The 25979-nt window shown below is 34.1% G+C and overlaps 1 protein-coding gene across 1 annotated transcript in view; it reads left to right on the top strand.

Annotated features, from left to right (window-relative positions):
- Positions 1-498: 498 nt before the first annotated feature.
- LOC140449102 (uncharacterized) overlaps positions 499-25979 on the top strand; it is a 50281-nt gene continuing 24800 nt past the window's right edge. Inside the window, exon 1 of the mRNA XM_072542245.1 lies at positions 499-4067. Coding sequence (XP_072398346.1) covers positions 499-4067 — 3569 coding nt within the window. The remainder of the gene's footprint in view (positions 4068-25979) is intronic.

Raw genomic sequence — 25979 nt, 5'->3', positions numbered from 1 at the left:
TATTTTACATTCTTGTGTATTCTAGTTACACCTCCTCAAATCTTCGTCCAACCATAAAGCGGTGTGTCAAGGTTACAATTTCTTCCTAATAGTAGCGTTCATAGTCACCAGGTGGAATTTCAGGACGGGAGAACATAAAAGTATTCAAGAACCGCGCAAAGTAGGCGTTATCCGGGTGGATCCAAGTAAATGGCCACGCCTTTGGGCCAACAAACTCAAGTAAAATTGTGAACCCTCGTGAAGCGACCTCGTTTCGAGATACATCGGCTATTTTCGACACAAATTCTCATGCACTAGCAAGAACACTTCAGAGAGTTCAGTTGAGTGAGAGTTTTGTAGAATGTGTACTTGTAACGTTTACCGGTCGATCACATCGTTGTGTATATGTGGCACAAATAATAAACAAACAGTGTATTAATCAAATAAAATGTGATAGTGATAAAAAAGTGGTTTGTGCTACTGGTAGCAACGAGGAATGTGCGAAAGAGCGTAAATGCAATGAACAGCGGGCCCTTGCCTCCGGTACCGGGTTTAATTCCTATATCGGCGCTTCGTAAAAGACCACCCTCGAATAATAACATTGACGGGAATTCGGACAGGGGCCTACCAGAGTGTGCCCCTTGTGCCTCCAACCGTTCAGAGGTTATGGGCGAGCAGCGCCCTCGGCGGCGGTCGGCAAACCAGCCTGCCGTCGAACTAATCGATAACACAGGGTCACGTGGCTTGAGCGCCGCCCCACAGGCACCGCTCTCCCGGAAAGTGAGGCCCGAGCGTCACCGTAAATCAGACAGACGACGCGAACGACGCAAACTTACCAGAACTCGTTCGTGTAGTAAACATTCGAAATCTCGGGAAATAAACAGTTCGCAAACCCCCGTTCCGCTTAATCCCCGTGTGAATCCGATTTTTGTGTGGGTCCGGCAGGAAGACACACGCATCGTGGACGTAAAATGCGAAGATTACGACAAAAGAAACCGTATCGTTCTTACGAAGACAGCGCAAGGCTGGCGTGCCATACCACGCACGGAAACCCTCGTGCCCACCCTGAAGGAGGCGGTTAAGGATCAACATCATCATCACCATAAAAATAAACGGTCGCGTAAGAATAAAGTTCGAAGACGTTCTACAGGAGTTCAGGTATGTTCAGATATAGAGCAAGATTACGAAGAACCAGAACAATTGGAACCAGAATCTGAAAAAAAATTCGATGATAAACAAATCGCAAGTTCACCTCCATGGATGTCTAGCGATAATGTTAATGTAGAATCTCTTTTACCGTCCCATACAATAAAAGTTAAGAGGTCAACAAGCCCGAACAATTCTCCTAAACAAGATTCGAATGTAAACAGTGACGTAAGCGATTGCACGCAAACTCCAAATATAAAGTGCAGTGCCGACAAAATATGTGACGTCAGCCCTCTAGATAATTTACTTGCTGTAGCAGAATTAGAATTTAAACAACAAATTGAGTCTGAAGAATGGAATAAGACCACTCATCAACCTCAGGACGAACCTACCGAGGACACGATTGTTACGTTTAATAATTTTGCACAGTCTGATGAGGATAAAGAGTTCATGAAAAACTTGGAAACTTTGAATAGCCTTATCGACTCTGAAAAATCTAAATTGGATTTGACGCAGAACGTCGATTCAGTAGAACCTAAATCAGAGGAATGTGACTATAATGATGATGATGATAACAATTTAGCAATGGATGATATTCTATCTAGATTGGAGCAGTCTCTAAGAAGTCCTGAAAATACCGAGGCAAACAATTGTGATACAAACATTAAAACCAAACCTACGGAGGATAAAAAAGAACATGCCGACAGTGATAACGAAACAGACCTTAAATCAGTACCTGATTATGAACATTACTTCGAAGAAACCGATCCAAAAATTGAAGAACAAAAGGTAGATACCGAAGAAGAACATATTAAACAAGAGCCAGAACCAATAGAAATAATAGATTTAGTAGAATCCTCCACAAATGATGACGAAGAAGATGAAACTCCTACAGATTTGTCAATAAAAGTAAGTGAACAATGTACGAATATACAGGATGATATTAGTAACAACGCTGAAGAACCAACGGATTTAAGTGTGCCAAAAGCCTGTGTAAGTCCCAGACCACCATCGCAAAATTCTGAAACCATTCAATCTCCACAACCTAGTGGCATTCCTGCTGTGCCACAATCTCCGGATATCGTATCAACTACTGTCAATGTAAGTAATAAACCTAAATCAATATTTTTAGAATCATTATTAACTAATACTACGAAAAAACTTGCTCTTAACTCTGAAGTAACAATTACACCACAAATAGAACCTTTAGATCTAGGAAAATGTCGTAAATCTGCAAGTCCTACAATTACATGCTCCGAAGAAATCAATAGTTCATTATCTCAACTGGAACCACCTGCGAAAAAAATTAAGTCAGTTGATATAACATTAAAGAATTTATTAGATGCTGAATGTCAAAATACGAACACAGAAAAGAAAAATGCAGAGAAAATTATGTCAACTGAAACTCCTAAACTATTGGAATTACTACAAACTGAATCAGAAGTAGAACCTTTAGTCCAATTAAAACAATTATTATCAGATCCAACAATTGATGTACCAGATCCAATATTGGTTCCAAAAGAACGATTTAGTCATATATTGTTACATCCGGGCACTGAAATTCCGAAATTGTTAAAAGAACGCCCTGAATTACGACTACCACAAGCTTTAGCATATCCTCACATCATGCAAGATCCTAATATGCTGGTTATAAATATTCATCATTTGGAATCTATTCTTTGTAACAAAAACTCATTGCAAAAAGTAAATAAACCAAGCAGCGAGGTTAAAAGTCAGGACAAGCACGAAAAACAAACTGATAAATCATCTACGGACACAAGTCAAGCTACATCTGCGGCTACAAAAAAGAAACCAAATGAAAGTACGTCAAAGTTGTCAGCCGAAGCTCAAAATAAAATATTTAATGAACTGGCAAATGATATACATGCAGCAACGCAGGCAGCCTTTAACCAAATGTCATGGTTTCCATATATGAATCAATTTGAAGCAATGACACTACCAAATAATCCAGAATTCATGAAAATGTTAAATTCTCTACACCTTCCTTTTTATCTGAACCAAATGAATCAAATGCCGGAAATGTTCGCTAACGTGAGACCGCCTGCATCAATGGGATTTCCGATGCCACCCCCACCAATGAACTATGCAAATCCTATGGAAATTAATATGTGGCAGGAAGCAATGCTGAGGGCACAACTGTTGAAAAACAGACCAGTCGATAATGCAAATAACGAACAGAATATGTTTGCAAACTATTTTGAAAAGATGAATGCAACGAATACTCAGTCTAGAGCAAGTTCATCTAACAGCTGTATGAATCCGAGAGCACAAAACTTTAATAAACCACAAAGCTATACGAACCAGTATTACAAAAATGATCAAAGTTCTTTCCATAATAATCCTTATTCGAATCCTAATTCTTATCAAGCAAAATCATCACATCAAATCAACCAGAAACACTCCACGAACCAAAAACTTCAAAGTTCGATTCCTCCTAAAAGTTCTGCGAATTTTCCTCATCAGATGAATCACAACTTCGCTAATCTGTATTCGCAAATGACTGAAATGGAAAAACATCAATACATGCAAAATCTAAACAACGTCACTACACAGCAAGATCAGTTTCATCAAAACTTCCAGAACTTCATGCGAAAGGAAACTAACGTATCGCAGAAGCAAAAAATGCCGAGCAAATCGTTTTCCAATTCTCATCAAAAGTCACATCCTCATCAAGAGCATCATAGAGAAAAGAGTCATCCTGTCGTAACTGATGTGACAAAGCCGCAAACGAACCAGCCTATTGATCTTTCCGGTTCAACGTCTGGCGCTAAACTCAAGGTTAAACAGCATCTTATCGATCCAACGAATACCCCCAAGTTATTGAAGCAACACGATGACGTTCCTGAAGTAGGAAGTACCACTGCAAGTATAGAGGAAATGCAAGATGCCCACAAGCACTTATGGCACCCTTTATTTGGCAAGTGAGTAATGTTTATTTATTTAATAATAAAATACAATAATATGTTTATATTTTGAAAAAAAAAAATTATAATTATTAACGATTTTATTATTTAATGATTATTACATTTTCATAATTGTTTTTATAATTTCCACAATTTCATAATTATAGATCTTGTTAAGTAATACTTTATTTAGATACCTATGTATATAATATATCGTATGGTCTATAACAGAATTTTAATATATTATAGGAACCTGTATATTTTAAATGTATACAAAAAAGCAGTTTCTTATTTAGGTCAAAAGTTACAATCCCAGAACATACTGTTAGCACAGTATATTGCTAAAGAAATTCTTTTAGAATTAAAATGTGCTACTGCTATGCTATTTACAGAGAAATAAATTAAAAAAGTATAGAAACTTTGGCCCGGTCCGACTTTTTAAATTATTTAACAATTTAAGGCCAAAAATGCAAAATTATAAGAACTTTCATCCACCAGTAAAAATAAAACATTTTTAACGAATTTCTAGGTAAAATACTAATTGACTTATTTAACTTTACCAATTTGTTACTTAGAAAACTATAAAAAACTATATGTGTGTTCTGTGGTTTTCCGGGTTTGACTCCGCATCGAATAATTTTGGTTTTGAAAAAAAAAACCATTATTTTGACGACGTTTCGGCAAGGTCGCACTTATCATTATTAAGTCAGGTAGCAACGCTTCTTGCTGCTGCTTGAAGTAAACTTCAAATGTATAGTACTTTTACTTCAAACACCGCGTTAGTGCCTGACATAATAATGGCAAGTGCGAACTTGACGAAACGGCGTCAAAATAATGGTTTTTCTCAAAACCAAAATTATTCAACGCGGAGTCAAACGCGGAAAACCACAGAACACACACACACACACACACACACACACACACACACACACACACACACACACACACACACACACACACACACACACACACACACACACACACACACATATATATATATATATATATATATATATATATATATATATATCTATATATATATATATATATATATATATATATATATATATATATATCTATATATATATATATATATATATATATATATATATATATATATATATATATATATATATATATTCAAAAACCCTGTTACCACACATAGGGGTGTTGGGCGACAATACCTACAATTTAATATTAATATCAAACTTAGTCTTATTTGTAAACTTAACTAATATTCTACTATATATTTAAATTATGTACAAATTTGATTTATTCCTTCTTATTTCTGGCCAGCGTCCTGGCTTCTGTCTATGTTGTTCCCCTTTTTTCGATGATGTTTCCTACGGTTTCATCTATATGTTTGTCGTGGTCTATCTCTCTTCTTCGCGTTTTTGCCCGCCAAATTTCTTTCATCGGTTTTGAAACCACACCAACTGAGTTGCTTTCTTTCTATATATTCTAATGTTGACTCTACTCGGAAATCTTCTATTTAAATGTTCCGTAGTTTATCTCTTTTGGTAACTCCTCGAAATTTCTCAGATATTTCATGTCTACTGCCTGTATTTTATTCTTTTGTCCTTCTGTTAGAACCCACGACTCACAACCAAAGGTTATTACAGGCCCTATATATTGACTAAACATTAATGTTTGTTTTTCTTGTTTTTTCATTCTTATTTATGAATTTATTGTTTATTGCTTAGTATATGTTCATCGTTTTGTGAACTCTATTATTAATATCTGTTTCCTGTCTTCCGTTGTGTTCTAATTCTACTTCTAAGTATTGGAAGGTTCGTGGTTGTTCTATATTTACCTACTTCTATTTTTATATTTATATTTTCTTCTTGTTTATTTTCTTTTATCACCATAACTTTTGTTTTCTTTTTATTAATTGTATCTCCATATTTTTGTAGTACTTTATTCCATATTTCTATATGTCTTTGTAGTTGTTTCTCATTTTCGGCCAATATGACGATGTCGTCGGAAATGTTTCTTCTGAAATGTCTAGTCTTCTTGAATTTCTATAACCACATGCAGTTTTTTTACTTTTACGTAATATTCTTTAATTATTTCATCTATGGATATTTTAAATAGCATTGAACTTAATCCTCCCCCTTGTCTCAGATCCCCGTTTGTAGTAAATGGTTTTAATGTTCTTTTTGGACTGATGACATAATTCATATTGCTGTTGTAAATGTTCTTAATTACATTTATTATTTTGTGATTAAATCTGTGTATAAATTAAATCATCTTTGTGTTTGATGGTAAATATATGATCATGGGTGCTACTGCTTTTTCTGAATCGGCTCTGTGAAGTGTACTGTCAATTTTTCCGATTATTTTTTTCTTCAATATTTTTTCGTATATTTTCATGGCAGTACTGAGTGTTATTTCTCTATAATTGTTGCAATCTGTTCTATCTCACTTTTTATAAATCGGTATTCTCTCCACATGGCATTAAAGATCGTTAATAATAACTCTGTTGCATTTTGTCACATTTTTTCATCATTTCACTTGTTATTTTGTCATACGCTTTTGCTTTTCTGTTTTTTATTTCTGCAATAGCTTCTTGCAGCGACCCTCAGTCTATTTCCCCAGTCGTTTCGGTTCATCGTCAACCGTTGCCAGTTTGCTACGCTGATCTTCCTCGCGTCCTCGACCACACCATCCCTCCATCTCAGTCTTGGTCTACCTTTACTCCTATTTCCTACTGGTGCCACTAATAGGGTTCGTCTGGGTGGGTAATTTTCATTTGATCTTGATAGATGTCCAGCCCATCTAACCCTACCTGTTTTTATGAAAGGTATTATATCTCTACCATTAACTATTCGAAATTATATCGCTGTCTCCAAATACCAGTCTCACAGATTGCGTCTATTATTCTGCGTAGTATTTTCCCTTCGAATACTAAGACAGAAGATGATTTGTGTCTGTTTTGGAGATAGTCCATGTTTTTGACCCATATTTCAGTACTGGTAGGATGAGTATTCTATATATTGTTAATTTAGTTTTTTGGCTTAAATTTCTATTTTTAGCTGCTTATCTCTATCTATATAAGGATTTTTACAGCTGTCGCCGCCTTCTTTCTTTCATCCAACGTCTCCAGTCCTTTCTGTTCTGCCATTCTCCATCTCTATGGTCTCGTCTTTCCATGGACTCGTCCACTTCATCCCTCCATGATCTTCGGGGTCTACCTCTTTTCCTCCTTCCTATTGGGCTCCAATCCGAAATCTTTGCTATCCACCTTGTATGATCTGTTCTTCTCACATGTCCATACCAAATTAAACGTTTTTCTTCGATGTAGCTGAGTATGTCTTGTTCTACTGCCATTCTTCGTTTTATCTCCTCATTTCTGATGCGATCCATTTTTGTCACTCTGCAGCTTCTTCTCATGAACTCCATTTCAGTTGCTGTGATTTTGGACCTGTTTCGTTTATTTATTACCCAATTCTCTGCTCCATAGGTCATTATTTAGTCCAAATCAGCTGCTTATTTAGTGCAAAATAACATTTGGTCTTAAAAAATTATTACAAAATTATAGTGGTCTAATAGTCCCTACATTATCATCTATTCTTTGGTTTTTTAACAGATTGTTGAATCTTGACAGCAGTTAGTTTGTTGTATCTCTTGGAAATGGTCTTATGTTTTTTATTTTTGAACTTTTTCTTTTCTCTCATTGCTTTGAAAACTCCATAGAACAATTTCTTATTCTCTTTACTACTGTAATGCCTACACTACACTATCGGCGATCATGGTTGATCGTGTAATCGGCACAATCATCCTGCAAGCGTCCACACAATCGTCCGTAATAGTATGTCGAACCACAAGCATCAAGAGATTTTCTTTGATGTGTCTCCGAAAAACCGACAATTCACGGGTTATAGGCGATCATAGACAATGATGGGCAAGTATAGCTGAGTATGCCCTCTACACAGTCGTGCTCGCGCTTAATTGTCTGAAATCGCCGATTATGAAGAGGGGTCATAAAGTACTACTACTTTCACTGTTTCTACTTTACTAGTTACTACTGATTCCATTTTTCTTGCGTATGTCCATGTCACTCCTGTTCTCTCCAATGTCTTCCTAATTACTTCATCCCATGTCTCTCTTGGTGTTCCCTTTTTTTTATAAATAATACCTTTTAAAAATAAATTTTACAGAAATAGTACTTATATTGTTTTATTAAGAGTCAAAATGATACTTTTGCGGCGAGGCTGTACGTTTGACGAGCGTAGCGAGTCCGACATTAAGCCGATGCACAAAGTCATTTTTACTCCGAATAGAACATACTTACTATTTTTTTTTTCAAACCTCGCAAATAATTTTTATGTTACTATGGTTACTTTTATTGACTATCACTTTGACAAATAACAAAAATCTCCGATTTTTGCGCTACTCGTTAAGTTTTGTGAACGTTTGTGCTTATGCCCAAAAGTACGAGTATTATGTCTGATTCCGAAGATTCCACGGCATCGCGTATTCCTCCAGATATTTTGTGTACTGCAAAGTACAAATCGAAGGATTGTTGCCTACCAAGTCCACTGCGGTTTATGAAGCCTTTGAGCTTTTGACTTTTACACATTTGTTCCTAGGCGTAAAAGATAAAACTTATAAACGTATATTTATAAATAAAAGCTGATTATTTTTTAAGTAAATAATAAATATTTTTAAAATATAAAATAAAAATATTATAACAAATAACAAATAATTGAGAAAATGTGTAAGGTAAATGGAGACTTATCCCATAATTATTGTCATATTTCAGCTAACATTCAAAATATATAATAAAGACCATATCTATTATTATTTTAATGTCTTAACCGACATATTGGCTTGCCATTTATATCATTCTAATTTAAGCATTCAATATTGTATGCAAGACATAAAGCAAAACAGAAATAAAGACTTAATTGAAAATTGCGAATTACGGAAATGTCTGAAACATATTGCAAAATTTGATTATTCCGAGACCGATAAATCAGGAATCTTACATAAAGTTTCACCCTCAGTAAATAACAAATGCTATATATACATTTTAACGGCAAAGATATTGAACATTCTATTTTCGGTGTGTATTTTATTTCTTTAAAACTATTGTGATTTATATTGCTCAATGTTATTAACTGGAGTGTGTTACGTATTTTGTAGAATAATCTGCTTTTACGAATAAAGCAACGAATTATTTTTACTTTACGTCATATGGCATCTTCAGTGGTTTTTTTATCATCAGTATACACGATACACAAATACCGGTATGCTATTGCGCACGCTAGCTCTATCTTTCTTGCACTGTGTGACGTCCCGTGCGAAGCAAAGTTTCTATTATTACTAACGCTTGCCCTGTTAGTCGCTTAATATCAAATATATAGGCAATCAAATAAATGAATGAATATTGTTAAAGGATATCACTTATCTTCGTATGTTGGAATTATTTCATATATTTTTGAATTAATAACACTTAATTATGACAAAAATATTTATTTACTAAAATATTTCGCACACAAAATGACAATATTTATATAAAATATCTTATTATTCTTTGTTTTCGCTTTCGTCGCTATTACTAACAACATTGAATATTGATATTACCCTCATTGAATGAGGTAGGTTTTTATAAAAGGGATGATAAAGTGTGTCTATGAAAGGTAATAGACTTAAAATGTCCTTATATTTTTCTTGGCTAATTCGAATTTGCTGTTTTTCATAGACATGAGAAACAATAATGTTTGACGAGTCGTAATTATTCCTTTTTCCTCTTCTTAGATCAATAATTTTAAGAGGTTCATCTTCAAGTAAACTGCACTTATAAAATAGTTTTCCAAAGGATTCTTTGCGTATTTGTATCCAAAATATTTGGTTCCAGAAAACGCTTTCATTAACTTCATTTTTCGTCTTTCTCACGAACAAACTAGATTTCAACAAATCCGAAAAAGAGAAGAAATCTTCAGTTTTCATTTCATATACCCTATATTTCTGACTACTCATTCATACCAAATTATGCCTCAGTCGTGAGGCACACTAATTACCCCATCGAACCGTTTCTTCTTCCTCTCTATATTGGTATGATCTGAGTCGCATTCTAAATGCGTATGTCCTGGAACCAAATATTTGTGATCTATTGTTGTTACACAAGGTTTAATGTTAAATATGTAAGTATAGAGCAACGGAATAATATTATTACGATTTTGGCCTGGGCATGTATTGGAATAGAATATGATATGCTTGTTGGGTATATCCTGAATAAACTTCAGTAAACAAGAAGTAATTTCATTGGCACCACGTTGACCATTACCTTCATGTCACATAAAGCAGCTTGTGGTGTTCGAATTGCAATTCCTTACTGTGAAATTATATGTCCACAATTTACGTTTCTAAAAATTGATACTTGTATTTAAGCACGGTGTAGCAAGACATTGCTGGAGATCAAATACGGCCATCAGTACTTTTCCTTCAGAATTGCGTGATCTAATGTTATCATCTGCTTTACATTTGTAATGAAAATCGGCCTTTTCTTTGTGAATATCATATTCCGACTGCAACCTACACTTATCATTTTCATCGGTTACCGCCTTCATCGCCTTCTGTTTCATTTTTTTTATTGTATTTGGTTTGTTTCATTTTAGCTCTGCATCTTTTGGTAAAGGTCGAATCAATCTTAAAGAAACACTAAGTTAGCTAGAATCTATGGAAACGTTGGTTGTTGGTTGGTTAGATTGATATCTTGTAAATAAAAGTGAAAAATAAAGGCCTTTTAAAAAATGACCGCTCCCTACGTTACCTTCCCTCTCTAGATAAGTAATACATAAGGCTCCAACAACTAAATTATTTTTATTTTCTGCAAAAAGAAATAAAAGTTAAAATATATTATTAATGTCATGTTATAGAACGGGCTTTCCTCAGGCATTAATATTTAATAAAATTATGCATTCGTCGAGAAGAGAAAATTGCACGCTACATCAATCAACGTCAACCCTTTCGTCTTTTAAATTGAAAACAATAAAGTGGCGTTCCTTCCATTCAGTGAAATATGTAGTAAACGAGAAATTACGAGTATAACGTACAGGACTAGCCTGTGCGACTATAAAATATACAGTTGCAATGGAACATAGATCGTAACTTATTTTTTTAACCATAAATCTTGTTATTGATTTGTTACTAAAATTAAACATTCATTTAAATTTTCGATTTGGATTTGTACTCCATTTTATGGCTGTTCTAATCCGATTTCTAAAATTTATTAATAACGAGCCTAGAAAAGTTATGGCAACGTCTAGTGCTTTTCGTAACAGTTACTTACTTATTCGTGGTTCTACAAAAGAATGTTCTGTTTGTTGTGTACCACATTCCAATCGCTATTTCTTCTTGTCATATTTATCGTCTTTAGCGAGATCTCTTTTTTCCATTGGTGTTTTTATTCGTCCGTTCCACTGTCTAATCTAGGACGTCCTCTTTTCCTCCTTCTATTTGGTTTCCATTTCCAAGTTCTCAGCGATATTCTTGTCTCGTCCATCCTTCGCATATGTCTATACCAGAGTCATTTTAGTTTTTCTATTTCGTTATTTAGTGTCTCCTTTCCATTCATTAGTTCTCTAATTCGTTCAATTCTTACTTCGTTCATTAGCATTAATCTGCATATTCTTCTTCAAAATATCATTTTCCATAGCATTTTTTTCTGTTTTCTGTTTATTTATTTGTCACCCACATTTCTGAGCCATACAGTGAGTAGTTTTCCACTATTGTCTTAAAGATTTGGTGTTTAGTTTTGATTGTAATCTAATAATGGAGTCTAATTGTCTTTTCTCTCTCCATTTTATTTATTATATCCATTTGATCTGATCCTGTATTTGATAAAGTTACTCTCAAGTACTTACATTCATTTGATTATTTTATTGAGTTATTATTCTTCTCCAGGTCTTCTGCAGTGTTTCCAACGACCGTGTATTGCGTTTTATCATAATCTATTTAAAAACCCGAGCTTCCAAATTCTTCTTCTAGCTGTTTTATCATGTAGGCGATGTTGTCTTTGTCGTCTGCTAAAATTATTTGATCATCGGCAAACAAAAGACTACGGATATAGTTGTCGTCATTTTAAATGAAGTTGGTAACAGGAAGCATCATTGTCGAATTCATATCGTCTTTAAACGGTTCTGATCAGTTTTGCCGGCTACATTCATTGTCTTCGTAAAGTGATATAACGGCATTTATACAGGTGTTATCAACTTCGTGATTTGTCAATGCTTTTATCATAGGTCTTTCGGAGGTGGGAGTTCAACGTTGAATGCTATTGTTTTTTTCTATGAGCTGTTTTATATAAAATATATTTTATCAATACATGCGCGTCCAAGACCAAAACCACTCTGTTCTTCTGAAGTTAGCAGCTGTTATAGCTGCGTTGTTCGCCATACAACCTACCCACAGAAGATGTAACATATATTCTTTTACTTTTATTTTGTTTCTTTTTTTATGTATTGAGCTTACGTAGCCCATTTTCCATTCCTTTTATTTTTGCAATAAAGCCAAAGGGGAGCGTTTTAGCAATTCTGCAGATATGTCTCAGGGCCATGGAGTAATTTTTCTTTTATTTTTCTTATTTCTGATTTGGTTATCCGATATATCTGCAACTTGTGTTTGATTCTTATTTTTGAATCTTTTTCTTGTAATAATTCTGGGTAATATTTTACCTATTTGTTTATTTGTATTGGTTCTATCTTTACCCTTTTATGGGTACTCTGTCTAACGTTCCTCAACGTTTTCCATGTCTCCCTTGCTCTTAAGCTTCCCATTAATGAATATATGAAGACTTGAAATAAATAATGTGGTAAGTGCCAAAATCATTATTTCGAAATAATCGATTTTTTTCTTCCACAATGAATGTATTAGAAATAACTTTCTCAAAATTAAACATATGTTTATTCAAGTAAATTATGTTTTTATGCATTAAATTATTTTGCGAACTTTTTGTAAAATAATGGTAAAAAAAATAAAACAGCTATAAAATCTTAGAATGTGCTAAGTGCCATCACAAAAATATAAAATGTTGGGGTAAGTTATAATGAAAAACACAAAACATGTAGGTTCTAAGGAGTATTGGGATTAAATAGGTCTTTATAAAATTTTCTATTTTCTTTCTTCAAATAGGAAACCATTGCCAACAAGTTTTGTTTTTTTTCTTCAGAAATTCTACTCTGGTAAGTCAAGTTAGGAAGAGTCATTTCTGCAATAGTTTTAATTGTAACATTTCTCTTTAAAACCTTTGTTGATTTCCAAGTTTCCAATTCATTCAGAGTTTCTCGTATTTTAACTAATCCCGGATTTTGTCGGTTCATGTTGATCCATTGAGCTTTTGACATTTGAAGCTTGGATGTACTGATTGAACTTTCAGAAGCAACTTTAAAATCGAAGAAGTCCTCACGGTTCATTAATGTAACAAGAAATGGTGTTTTCTTTACAGCTGTTGTCATCATTCTTACCAGATCCATAGGTATCTCACACTTCTCTTGCTTTTTTCGCTTTTCAATTTGGGCGAAATCCCTGTCGCAACTCATAAATTAATGACCCGATACTAGAAACTTGTGATTTATCTCATCGAAATACCCCTTGGAAAATAAATAAATCCATAAAAACAATAACATTTTATTTTTATTTTTATTTTGTCCGGCACAGTTGTCGCTCCAAATCGTTTCTGTGTCCGTATATTAATGAATGCTTTCAACACGACGCAATTTCATTCTCTCCACGTCCTGTTATATCCTCATGTCACAAAAACATGAAGCCTGTGTTATTGTCCCCTAGGTGAACACAAAGGTTGTAGTTGGAAAGCTGTCGCATATAATACATTTGACTATGAGTTAGAGTTGGCAATGATAAGAACTGCTGTAGATCCATAGAAACTGTTATGGTGTCACTCGTGGGTTGCTGACAATTCTGATGGTCTTTTCTCATTGCTTCTACAGCTGCTTTAGCTTTTCGGTGGTGAAGTTCTAACTTAAATTGAGCATCTTTCTGTGTGGGATTTTTTGTTTACATGTGCAGTAAATCACAGGTAGCACAGGTATCCGTTCTAGGCTTTTACGAAATCTTTCATTGGAAACATTCTTTTTGAAAATTTGAAAGTAAAAACAATAGCTCACTGCTGAATCAGGATGAGCTTCCTTAAACGCCAAGTAAAGTCTATTTATATCGAGATCGGAGCTCAGATACTGTTTCTCGCTTTTTAAACGGTTGTAATGTCCCAAGTCTCTGGGAAATTTGTTTATGTGCTCGATAACCAATGTTCTATCTTCCGGCATGAACTTTCTAAACTGCAGTTTATTACCTCTCCTTTCCTTATAAACTGAATCTCCTTTTTTTTCAACTTAGCTAATGTTTCAATTTGTCTTGGAGTTATTTCAAACACCGCGCAAAATGTCTTCCTACACACCTGTAAAATTTTGTCTTCTCCGTTGGACAATGTGAAGGAAAGCGTAACCTGTCTCTTACTCTCTTCTGGTCTCTCATAATTTCCATGCTTTCTCCTCTTGATAGCACAGACATGGATAAAATTTATAGCATACGTATTTTGCCGTACATTATCATTCAAACCATAAAATTCGTGAGCATTTGCATTTGCACAATATCTAAAACAAAATTTCAGAATAACTACTGCCCAAAAATAAAAACAATATTCGACTAACCTTATATTTAGGAGGCTGCTTGGCAGGAACTTTTTTATTATTTTTCTTTGTATAGTACTTTTCTTCAGCATTTCTTTTTTTCTGCCTTTCCTTTTGCTTATTGCCCTTTCTAGAAGTAGCACCAGCATTCATTTTTATATGATTTTAAGATTATGCAGAACGAGATAAACAATAACGACTTTACTAATACAACATCAAAACAGTACTGAAACACGCACTCTGTTGAGAATTTTTTAAGTACTTAATAATAACCCGGCGACATATCGCATCATATAGGTTGTTGGTTATGGTACTTGGAACATTTTAAAGGTATAAAATAAAAATGAGATGTTTTGGCACTTACCACATTATTTATTCCAAGTCTTCATATATCTTTACAAGTGTTTTGCCAAAATTATTTTTTTCTGCTCTTTATTTCTTTTCTATTTTTTTTTATAAGTTTACCTTCTGTATTCTCTTCTGTCTTCTTGATCTTCTGTAGTCAGCCACTTTTTTGTAAGCTTTCTTCTTTTCTTTTATATGGTTTTCTATCTTTGTTGTCCATCAATATGGTTTGTTTTTTGGTTATTTGTGTTTTCGTATTTTTATGTTGTTCTTTTTTTCACTTCTGCTTAATTTCGTAACTTGGTTACCGTTAGTCCTAGAATATTTTATTGTAGACTATTTTAAAGTATAGAAAATAAGCTTTCTTTTTTATTTAGTAATGCATATACCTAAATGTACAAGAAAAAAACTAAATCAGAAATTTAAAAAATAGCTATCTTACTTAAAATTAGTCGTAGAACCTTCTATGACAGACCATTTTAAAGATGATTGATTTTTCTTTTTATTAAATGTACCACTAAATTTAGTACTTATACCTAAAACTACGTAGAACAAAGTTATAGAACAATGTTTGAGAAAAAATAGGGAAATAGGGATAATGTGAACCCTAAAAACTTCTATCAAACGTTATTTTGAAGAGAAAGGCTAAAAGTTTGTTTTCTGTGAAGCAATGCATATACTTATACCCTCGTGGGCAAAAGTTATGGAACAAAAAAGAAACATCACGTGTTTTCGTATTTCTTTTGCTTCGGTTTTTGAATATATTTTGGTTTCAGGTGACATTTCGATAGGAAATTTAATTTTGAACAACTTTTTTGTACATGTATACTTACAAAAAGTCCATCTAATTCACCAAAAGGCACCCTAGAAACTAAATACCTTTAACGTTGTTTAAGCCCTAACCTGTTTGAAAGAGCCCTTTTTTTGACAAAATAAATAGCCTAATGAGGTGGGTGGATGATCTAAAACATCCCGTTGGTTTCAGGGAAATGCACATGACTCGAGATAAAAAAAGGTGGAGGGACAAGGGGAAGGCCTATAGTCCAATATTGGATGTCTTATGTCTAGTAGATAGATAGATAGAATCGTAATTATTAACTGCAGTTATGGTTACCACTTTATGATCGTTCCTTTGTTATTCGGTCTTTCCCCGGATTCTTTCTATTTTTCTATTTCATTAATACTTCTTTTAGTTTGTTTGGTATTATTCCCCGTGTTTCATTATTTTCCATTATTTAGTCAATTTGTTTAAGATCCATTTATCCATCCATCTTTGGTAGTATGTTTCGCTTCTATCAAGACTTTCATTTCCGTTTTTGCATTCCGTAAAAATCATATGTACCATGTTTAATAACGCATGTGTCTTATTACAGAGCTTCTTATACTTTTTGTAAACTTTCGGTATTTTTTTCGATGTATACAAGGTCTGGCTATGAAATAACGAGACTGCTTATGAAAAAGAGTTTTATTTTAAAAATTATTCTACAATCGAATGCTCTCCTTCAATTTATTCTCCTTCTCCCGCTACACACCGTTCCATTCGTTTTTCCATTGGTCAAGGCAATGCGGGAAGTCTTCTTTTGTTAGAACTTTTAGGAGCTCCGCCGTTTTTTGCTTCACCTCGTCCATTGACTCGAACCGGACTCCTTTTAAGGCAGACTTGATCTTCGAAAACAGGAAAAAGTCACAGGGTGCTAAATCAGGCGAGTGCGGCGGGTGTTCGAGCACTGGAATGCCTCTAGCGGCTAAATAACGCTTCGCAGACAGCGCGTTATGGGCAGGTGCGTTGTCCTGGTGCAAGATCCATGGCGTGTTTTTCCACAACTCCGGCTGTTTCTTACGAACTCGCTCTCGCAGCTTTAACTTTGATTTCGACATCCTTGCTTTTTTTCATTCTTGGCGATGCAGAAGTTTTCCAGTGCATGGATTGTCGCTTAATTTCAATATCGTATTTGATCCAGGTTTCATCGCAAGTGATAATGTTTTCCATTAATTCAGGCTCTTCATATAACGTCTCAAGAAAATCTGGGCAGATCTGTTGACGGACGAGGTTTTGGTCAGGGGTCAAATTTTTTGGTTACCAACTTCGCACAGACTTTCTTCATGTTTAATTCGTCTTGTAAAATTTTCCGAATGCTCCGATCATCCGAATGCTCATTCATACGACGATCTCCGCGCACAATTTCATTTATTTTGGTCACTGTTTACGGAGTTGAAACAGAGACAGGTCGACCTGGACGTTGGTCATCTTCGGCGCTCTCTCGGCCTTCAGAAAAAGGTTTATACCATTCGAAAATACGAGATAGAGAATTCTCACCATAGGCCTTTTTCAACAAATCAAAACTCAGTCGGAGTTTTTTTTTAATTTAATGAGAAATTTCACATTAATCCGTTTTTCATGTTTTTCGTCACACATTGTTATCGGCACGAGAAAAAAAACGTTCTTTTCTAACCTCTACAGAAAAAATACTACTACAGCGACAAAAACGTGTTTTCGTACTGAAAGACTTGAAAGAGTAGACAGTAGACACTTCCAGCTATCCAATGCTGCATTCGTTTCCCACTGTTCCCCTCTAGGACGCCTTCTGCGCGCGCAGTGTCGTTATTTATTAGCCAGACCTCATAATCCATATAAGTATAGTTTTCCGTAACGTTTTCACCAAGTGGTCATGTATTGGTTTGTTTTGATATTTTTTCACAATATTCAGCTGTATTTTCCTTAGAACTACTTTGTGACCATTGCTTATGTAAGCTAAGCTTAGATACCTTAAGTTTAATACCTGTTACTTCAGATATAAAAAAATTAATTTTCTATAATGTTCCTGTTAGCTCTTCTTTTCAGTTTTCTTTCGATTGGCCATCCTTTTTTACTTTTTTGCGGAACATTCTCGCTCGAGGTATAACATTTAAAATAAAAATTATATCTTTGGCATAGTAAATAGAATTTGATTTAAATAGTTTAGCACGGTAATTAATAAGTTTGGTGTGTTGCCAACAAGTTAAATCATTTTAGTTCCGTACTACTAGTTCAGACTTCCTATAAGTATCTGCCAAGAAAAAATTATCCATGTCGCAGTGGGTTTCGTAAAAACACACAACTTTGTTGCACACAAGCTTGAAATATTTTAACTACTACAGAACAAGAACATAGGCTAAGAATTAAATTAATATGAAAATAAGTTTTTTAAATAAATGAGAGGAATAAAATAATTATATGATATATCAAAAATTTTTCTAGTGCAAAAAAATTTTGTTTTATTTTTAAAATGAATCTCGACTCATCTATCTGCTATAATTGGTTATCGTCTGAACAAATCAGATTTTAATTGTTTCATCTATCTTTGGATCTATTTATAAATAATAATTTTTTGATTTGTGCATCTCGCTGCATGATGGTTTGTAATGTGGAAGTTTAAATTCAGCATTTTTTAGTCATTTTTCAAATGCCTCATATTTCCCGACAAAACTCAAAATCCAGATTTCATGTTAAGTATATGTTTTGACGATTAGGCTCTAACAATAGAAATTCCATAGCGATCGGTCAATGAAGGTGATAAATTTTATTGATCTCATGAGAATCATAAATCATAGCAAAAATCACGCAACGTTTAATTATTTAACACCTTATAAAGACTGACTTTATATGCGATAAAATGCAAGAAATTGCATACAAAATCTGCACTCTGAAACAGGAGTGGAACGAACACATTAGTAGAATGGCAGAGGATAGGATAGTGTGAATAGCACGAGATAAGTCAGCAAATGGACGAAGAAGTATTGGCAGATCAAGAAAGAGATGGTGCGACAATTTAAACAATTTATGAGCCTAATATTGAAGAAGAAACAGGCTTTAAAGCCTACATACAAGAAGGAAGAAGAAGAAGAATATTATTTTTTATTTTTAATAATTATGATTAGTAAAGTAATTGTTTTATTTGCTACCAGCTAAGGGTTCATGGTTTAATTCATAGTTTAAGACAAGACGAATTCACACTTGAGAGACTGAGCTAGGTGAAGCATAGACGATAAGCTCCCATGGTTGATTGAGGTATTATTTTTATAATAGTATTTCAATTCTCTTTGGTAGTCTTATCGTTACAGTTCAAGGTTTATTTTGAAGCTCTCGCAGTCAGTTTTTTTATTAGACAATATTGGATTGAACTCTTTTTTGATCACTGTATCACTCATAGTTAAAATTATCGGTGAATGATCAGAGTTCATGTTCCAGCAGTCATTGATATCCAGATAGTTAGCTGAGATATTTTTGAAAATAAAGAAATCTATCAGGTCTGGAATATTGTTAATATTGGTAGGCCAGTATGTTGGTATTTTTGTTCTTTAACAGCTGAGCAATAGTTATTTTCCTTTAGTTGTAGTTAGTCTAAAGCCGCAGTGGATATTCTTTGCATTAAAGGGGGTAAGACTGTCAAACTTTTTTTGCACCTTTTTTGATGTCCCAAAGGTGACATTCTCAAAACTGGACTAATTTTGAATTGTTCAATTTAAATTGTAATTGTAATGCAATTTTATCCATCAGGCCTTTGTTATTAAATAAGTACCTAATGATATTAAATTACATAAAATTTAAAACATATTAACATATTGACACAAAACCAATTTTAACGTGGTTACGATGCAACAATTATTCTAATCATAATGCAATTTGCATTTCACGCATAATTATTTGTCACGCCAATTAAATTTATTAGCATTAATAATTAATACTGTAAAATGTATTAAAGTACAAATCCGGCACAGTTCAGGTTGTTGAATTTTATTGACCAATCGTCACATTTAAAGATAAATACATATATAAGAAAGGATTGTATTGGATAGTTAAAAAAATAGGAAGATTTTGTGTTATGAGCAAATCATGTTAATACGAATAAATTATTATTATAATGTATACGTAAATAACATCACATTTCAATATAGTAATATCCAGATTTAAGCCATATGGTTCTCACTCCCTCTAAAGAGAAAATGCATTCATCCCATACCCTTACGTTAGCAAAAGGACTGAGCTCTGGCGAATTCGCGACTTCGATCAACAACAGATCGGCAACAGATATTTCTTGATTCTTCGATGCACCCAGCATTGGTGTTTAGAGTTGAGAGTTGAAAGTTGATTTCCCAAAACTCTATCTGGTGATGAATTTCTATCTGGTTTGGGTACAATTAATTAGCACTTTCCACAACAGAATTGAATTAACAATAGAATTTTCTACAGATTTTCTCTAAATGCTCAAAAAGTATGTGTCCTATTTCCGGTCGTTACTCACTGTGTATGTTAGGCGGCCTGAATAAACGGATAGTGTTTGTTTTAATGTACCCAGTTACTTTTAAGCCGTTGTTACTTGGATCTTGTTGTGTGTACCGCAGTGCTCATGTTGCCGAGAGGGGGCATTTGGGCCTGTAGGACCCATCGCCGGCTCTTCGGACTTTTTCCTGTCTCCGGAATTGGAACGGGTGTTAACCATCTTCGTTTGTCGCTAGTGAAATGGGTCAGTACTGTTGCCGTTACAGAATAACCGTTACAGCGACAAGTATCTGTTACAGGTAACGGTTCCAAGGAACAGTTACAAAATAACAGATCAAAAATGGAAAACAGAACAGGTAAAATAATCTAAGTATTCCTTGACTTACGGAAGGAATAACTTGGTAAACAATAAAATAAAATGGTATGATAAATGTAGTGCAAAGAATATGTTTCTAAGTGTTTCTTGACTTACGGAAGAAACAACTTAGAATGAAAAGTAAAAATGTACAAGATCAAAGAATAGAAAAATGCAGAAATATGAGTAAAAATACACAAGGTAAAAGAATGCAGAAATGTTCTTAAGTGTTTCTTGACTTACGGAAGAAACAACTTAAGAGAGGAATATAAACAAATGAAATAAGTAAATATAAAACAATATGTGAAAATATGTCTAAGTGTTTCTTGACTTACGGAAGAAACAACTTAGAACAGAAAAACAACAAGAGAATCAAATATGCAATAGAAGAATATAAATATTTACAAGTGTTTCTTGACTTACCTACGGAAGAAACGACTTGTAATATAGAATAGAAAAAAATAAAATGCAAAAATAAGAATACAAATATTTACAAGTGTTTCTTGACACACAGAAGAAACAACTTGTAATAGAAAATAAGAAAATAAAATGCGGAAAAGATATAGAAATATAGCTAAGTGTTTCTTGACTTACGGAAGAAACGACTTAGCGTGAAAATGAAAATAACAGAGACAAGTATACGAAATATCAGAAATAAGAGTGCAAATATGGAAATACTTCTAAGTGTTCTTTTGACTTACCGGAAAAGAACGACTTAGACACACAATGAAACACAAGTGAAATATCAGAAAAATATTTCTAAGAGTTCTTTAACTTACCGGAAAGAACTACTTAGACACAAATACAAGAAATATAAACAATCAAAAATAATCAAATAAAATAGTAAATAAATCAATACATGAACAATAGTAATATTCTAACCTGAAAAGGTCTGAATATACGACAAATGCTAAAATAAAAAGGTACACAGGAAATCAGAAATAAAACAATAGCTCAAGTTGATACAATAAAGCACCGACTAGGTCTACAGTAAGAAGAGGCAAGCTCGACTGACCGATGAGAGAAAATCTACCTGCTTTTATGTAAAACAAATCCTTTGTTTTACGTAGCGAAAGTGGAATTTCCCTGCATCGAATCAATTAGAAATTTGGATTTGGCCAACCTTGGAATTCCCAAGTATTTTAACCGATATCCAAATTCCTTGATGCGTCGAGGACACTCAACATTACCTCTTCAGCTCGCTTGCCTCGAATATATTTTCATTTGTCCAATATCGCCGTGGCATTAACTCAATTTTTCTTAGGGTAGCATTCTAGGATTAAAAGAGATTCCACGCCACAATCCGATATTAGACCCACATCGTGTTCTAATCTTACTGTCCATGACGTTAGCAATTGATTTTGCTGCACAGTAAATCAGCATGTAGAAATATTAACAATGTGTGAACTTTTAGGACGTAAGTGGATAGGACTTCAGTGTTTATAATCTCTAACAACTTATCTAGCATCCAGCTTCTTATTCTTAGAGTGTGGTTGGAAAACTGTATCATGATCTGTGTCCACTCACAGCCTATGGAGGGCCATGGTCGCCCGTTGGTGTTTCTAGGCTGTAAAGTTTTACAGGGTGTGGAGGCCAGCCACACGATTAACTTCTCAAAAAGTCCAGCGTTTTTATATCTAAAATCGTTACTAGTATGTCTTCTTTGAGGAGATCATTTCAGTGTTATATATATTTTATTTACTTGACTATAGTTGAACATGTTTTCTTCTTTCCTTTGCTTGTTTTTCACATTCTCGTATGGATAGTTATTTAAAATCCTGGTTAATAACATCAATTTATCCTTTTCTGGGCCTACCTCTCGGTTTCTTCCCGTTTAATTCTGTTCTAAGTACTGTTTTTGTTCGGTTAAAAAAATTAAAAAACAGAAAAGCACCTGTCCTGATAAGATAAACAATGAACTGCTAAAATATGGAGGAACAACACTACGCAAATGGCTCCTAAAATTATTCGTCGATATAATAAATACCGGAGTAGTACCAGCGGAATGGAAGGAAAGTCTCCTGCTACCGATACTTAAGGGAGACTCGAGAAATCCTGAAAATTATAAAGGCATTAGTCTGATAAATAGTAATTAAAATTGTTAACGGCAGTCATAAAAGATAAAATCGAGGAAAAAGCGAACATGACAGATAAACAACAAGGCTTCCGAAAGAATCGCAGCACAATAGACGCAATTTTTATTATCAGACAAATAATAGAGAAGTCTATTGAATATGGAAAACCAACATACATGTGCTTTGTAGATTTAAAAAGTGCTTTTGACAGGGTGAAGCGAAATGACATCTTAAATTTATTACAAGCTGAACAAATAGACCATCAGATAATAAGGACAATTAATGAAATTAACAAGAACAACAAGACCAGAGTTATAATGCCAACAGGGGAAACAGAATGCATAGAACTAAAAGGAGGAATTCACCAAGGAGACTCGCTCAGCCCATTGTCATTCAATATGGTGATGAATCAAATAATTCACGAAGTAAGAAAACGACACGGATACCACATGGGAGCCCCTAAAATCACGATACTATGCTATGACGATGATGCAGTACTAATTGCTGATAACGAAGATGACCTACAAAGGCAGCCCCACATCTTCAATATCACAGCAAACAAACTTAATATAAGAATATCAGTAGAAAAAACTAAATGTATAGTGATCAGTAAAGAGCCGCGTAGATGCAAACTAGAAATAGACGGCAAAATTAAGAGAAACCATATGGGGAAACAAATATCTGACGATGGAAAGCAAAATGAAAGTATACAAGACAACAGTAAGACCAATCCTAACATATGCAGCGGAGACAAGGACCGATACAAGAAAGACGAAACAACAAATCAACAATATCGAAATGAAAGTATTAAGATCAATAGCGGGCATATCATTAAGAGACAGACAAACCAACAGAAGTATACGCGAACAATGCAAAATTCAAAATATTAACAGGTGGATAAAAACAAGAAAAAAAACTGGAACGAACATGTAAACCGAATGGGACCAGATAGATTAGCGAACATCTGTAAAAACAACAAGCCGTATAGCAGAAGACTCGTTGGAAAGCCGCCAAAAAGGTGGAAAAGATAATGTACAGTCAACAACGACTGAAACAGAATAAGAGGCAGACAAACAGGAGTAATCCTAGTCGCGCGAAAAAGAAGAAGAAGTACTGTTTTTGTATTTCTCTTATCAGCCATCTTTTTATGTGTCCCAACCAACTTAGTTGCTAACTTTATATCTTTTGTGACAAACTGCAGAAACGGACGCAGCCACCGGGTTCATCAAATGGACCCAAAAATGGTCGCAAGCTCAACCAAATACAATTATACCTTGCATCACAAAGACACCACCTTGATTTGGCCTACCACGTAGGACCTGGTGCAAACTTAACGGCATCAGAACTTAACATGGTCGATGTGCGTATATGTTGCATAGATTGCGTAAGCTAACATCAAGCTCATGAAGCTGTGGGGGGACCTTTCTATCAAGCACACAATGAAGGAGTGCTACCATCGAGCCAACTAGGGCAGTTCCCAAGATTTCCTGGGAAATCTCTTGTTTACTGTTTATTGTAATCGCATAAATGTGTTGAAATGCCATACGCTAAATAAAATAAAAAAATTCACAAAACAGTTTTAAACCGTTAATAGTTTAAAAAAAATCGGTTTTATTTTGTAACTTTAACATTCCTTAACTTTTTCTAGAAACACTTTTGCGTATATGTAGGTAAGTTATATCAAATCAACTTTTACCCCTAACAATCGTGGTATAATTTATGACCAATCTTTTTGTAACACCCTTTATAGAAGCAAATATATGACATAAAAATCAAATATACGAAAAAACTAAAAAAATGTCTAAAATGCAAATAATAATAGATAAACGTTCTGGATTAAACTTTTTGTTATACTATTAGTTTACTTCCCATTTACGCATATGACTATTAACATTATATTATATGGCTTTCCATATTGAGTGTCTTAGTGTGTGTACGTGAGAGAATTTGCTACAACTCTTAAGATATGTCTCCATAGAAGACATTAAATTGACTTATGACCTGAGAACGTTTAACCGTTTTTTGAAACTAACATTTGTTTGTACTTTTTACCTTGGTTATAAATAACTGTAAAATCTTTATGCTCAATAAGATATGGAGAAATTTTCTTTAACAATAACTGCCTAAATCCAGCTTCATCTCTTACACGCTATAATGGATGAGGCCAAGATTTAGAAGGTATTTTAAAATAACATGTACCGTATCTCCAAACTTACATAAATGTAAAACTTTAGGAGAAAAAATTCCTTAGTAAAAGTGGCCAATAGAAATCGCTGGAAATAACTTTAAAGTTTCTGGGTTAACCGCCAGGAGGCGTAACCTGTGAAGAAAAATTTGAAAACCAGTTTTTGTGAAATATGTCCAATTATACCAAGTGTTAAATAAGTAAACTAGAAAGAGGCCTAAATTCCGCACAAAGTTGTTCAAGTACTTTTTTTTTATTTTTTCAAATAAAGGGTGGGGGAGAGTGGGAAAGTATTTGTGGATAAATACCTATAACTTTGGTTTGGATCAACCGATTTTAACGAAATTAGTGTCATTAGAAAGAGTGTGAATAATTTAATTTACATCTACTATAAAACAATTGCATTTAGTTTTAATTGTCATGGGTAGAGGGTACTTTCGAATAGAAAAAATTAAAATTTGTTTTTCTTCAAAACGTTTAATGGAAACACCTATTATTGTAAATTATAATGGAACTGGATTAAATTCGTAACAAAATGGCGCAAACTGCATGTTGATAGCTTTGGTCGAACTCGAGATATGAATAAAAACGCATAAACATAAGTAAGTATAGTTTTGACTCACCCTTTATTATAACTTAAAATTAAATATGTGAAAGATCATACAAATATCTCGATCATTAATTAAATGTTCAAATTGTTTTCCATCGTTGTCCACACACAGATGTAATCTTTCGCGCGGAGACATAACAGCTGCTTCAATCTCAGCTGTTGATATACTATTTATTGCGTTTATAATGCGCTGTTTCATATCGTTTCGCGTGGTTGGAGTTTGGTACACTAAGTCCTTCAATATTCCCCACAGATAAAAGTCCAGACATGTTAAGTCTGGAGATCTAGCTGGCCATGAAAATATACTTCCCCTTCCAATCCATTTATTTGGATAACTTGCATACAAATAATCTCGAACTCGTCTGGAAAAGTGCGCAGGTCAACCGTCATGTTGTAATATCATATCTCTTCTTGTTTGTAAGGAAATATCTTCCAATAAAACAGGCAA

Source organism: Diabrotica undecimpunctata, chromosome 8 (genome assembly GCF_040954645.1).
Source record: "Diabrotica undecimpunctata isolate CICGRU chromosome 8, icDiaUnde3, whole genome shotgun sequence".
Taxonomy (NCBI): Eukaryota; Metazoa; Arthropoda; class Insecta; order Coleoptera; family Chrysomelidae; genus Diabrotica; species Diabrotica undecimpunctata.
This window is presented reverse-complemented; position numbering and strand designations above follow the sequence as displayed.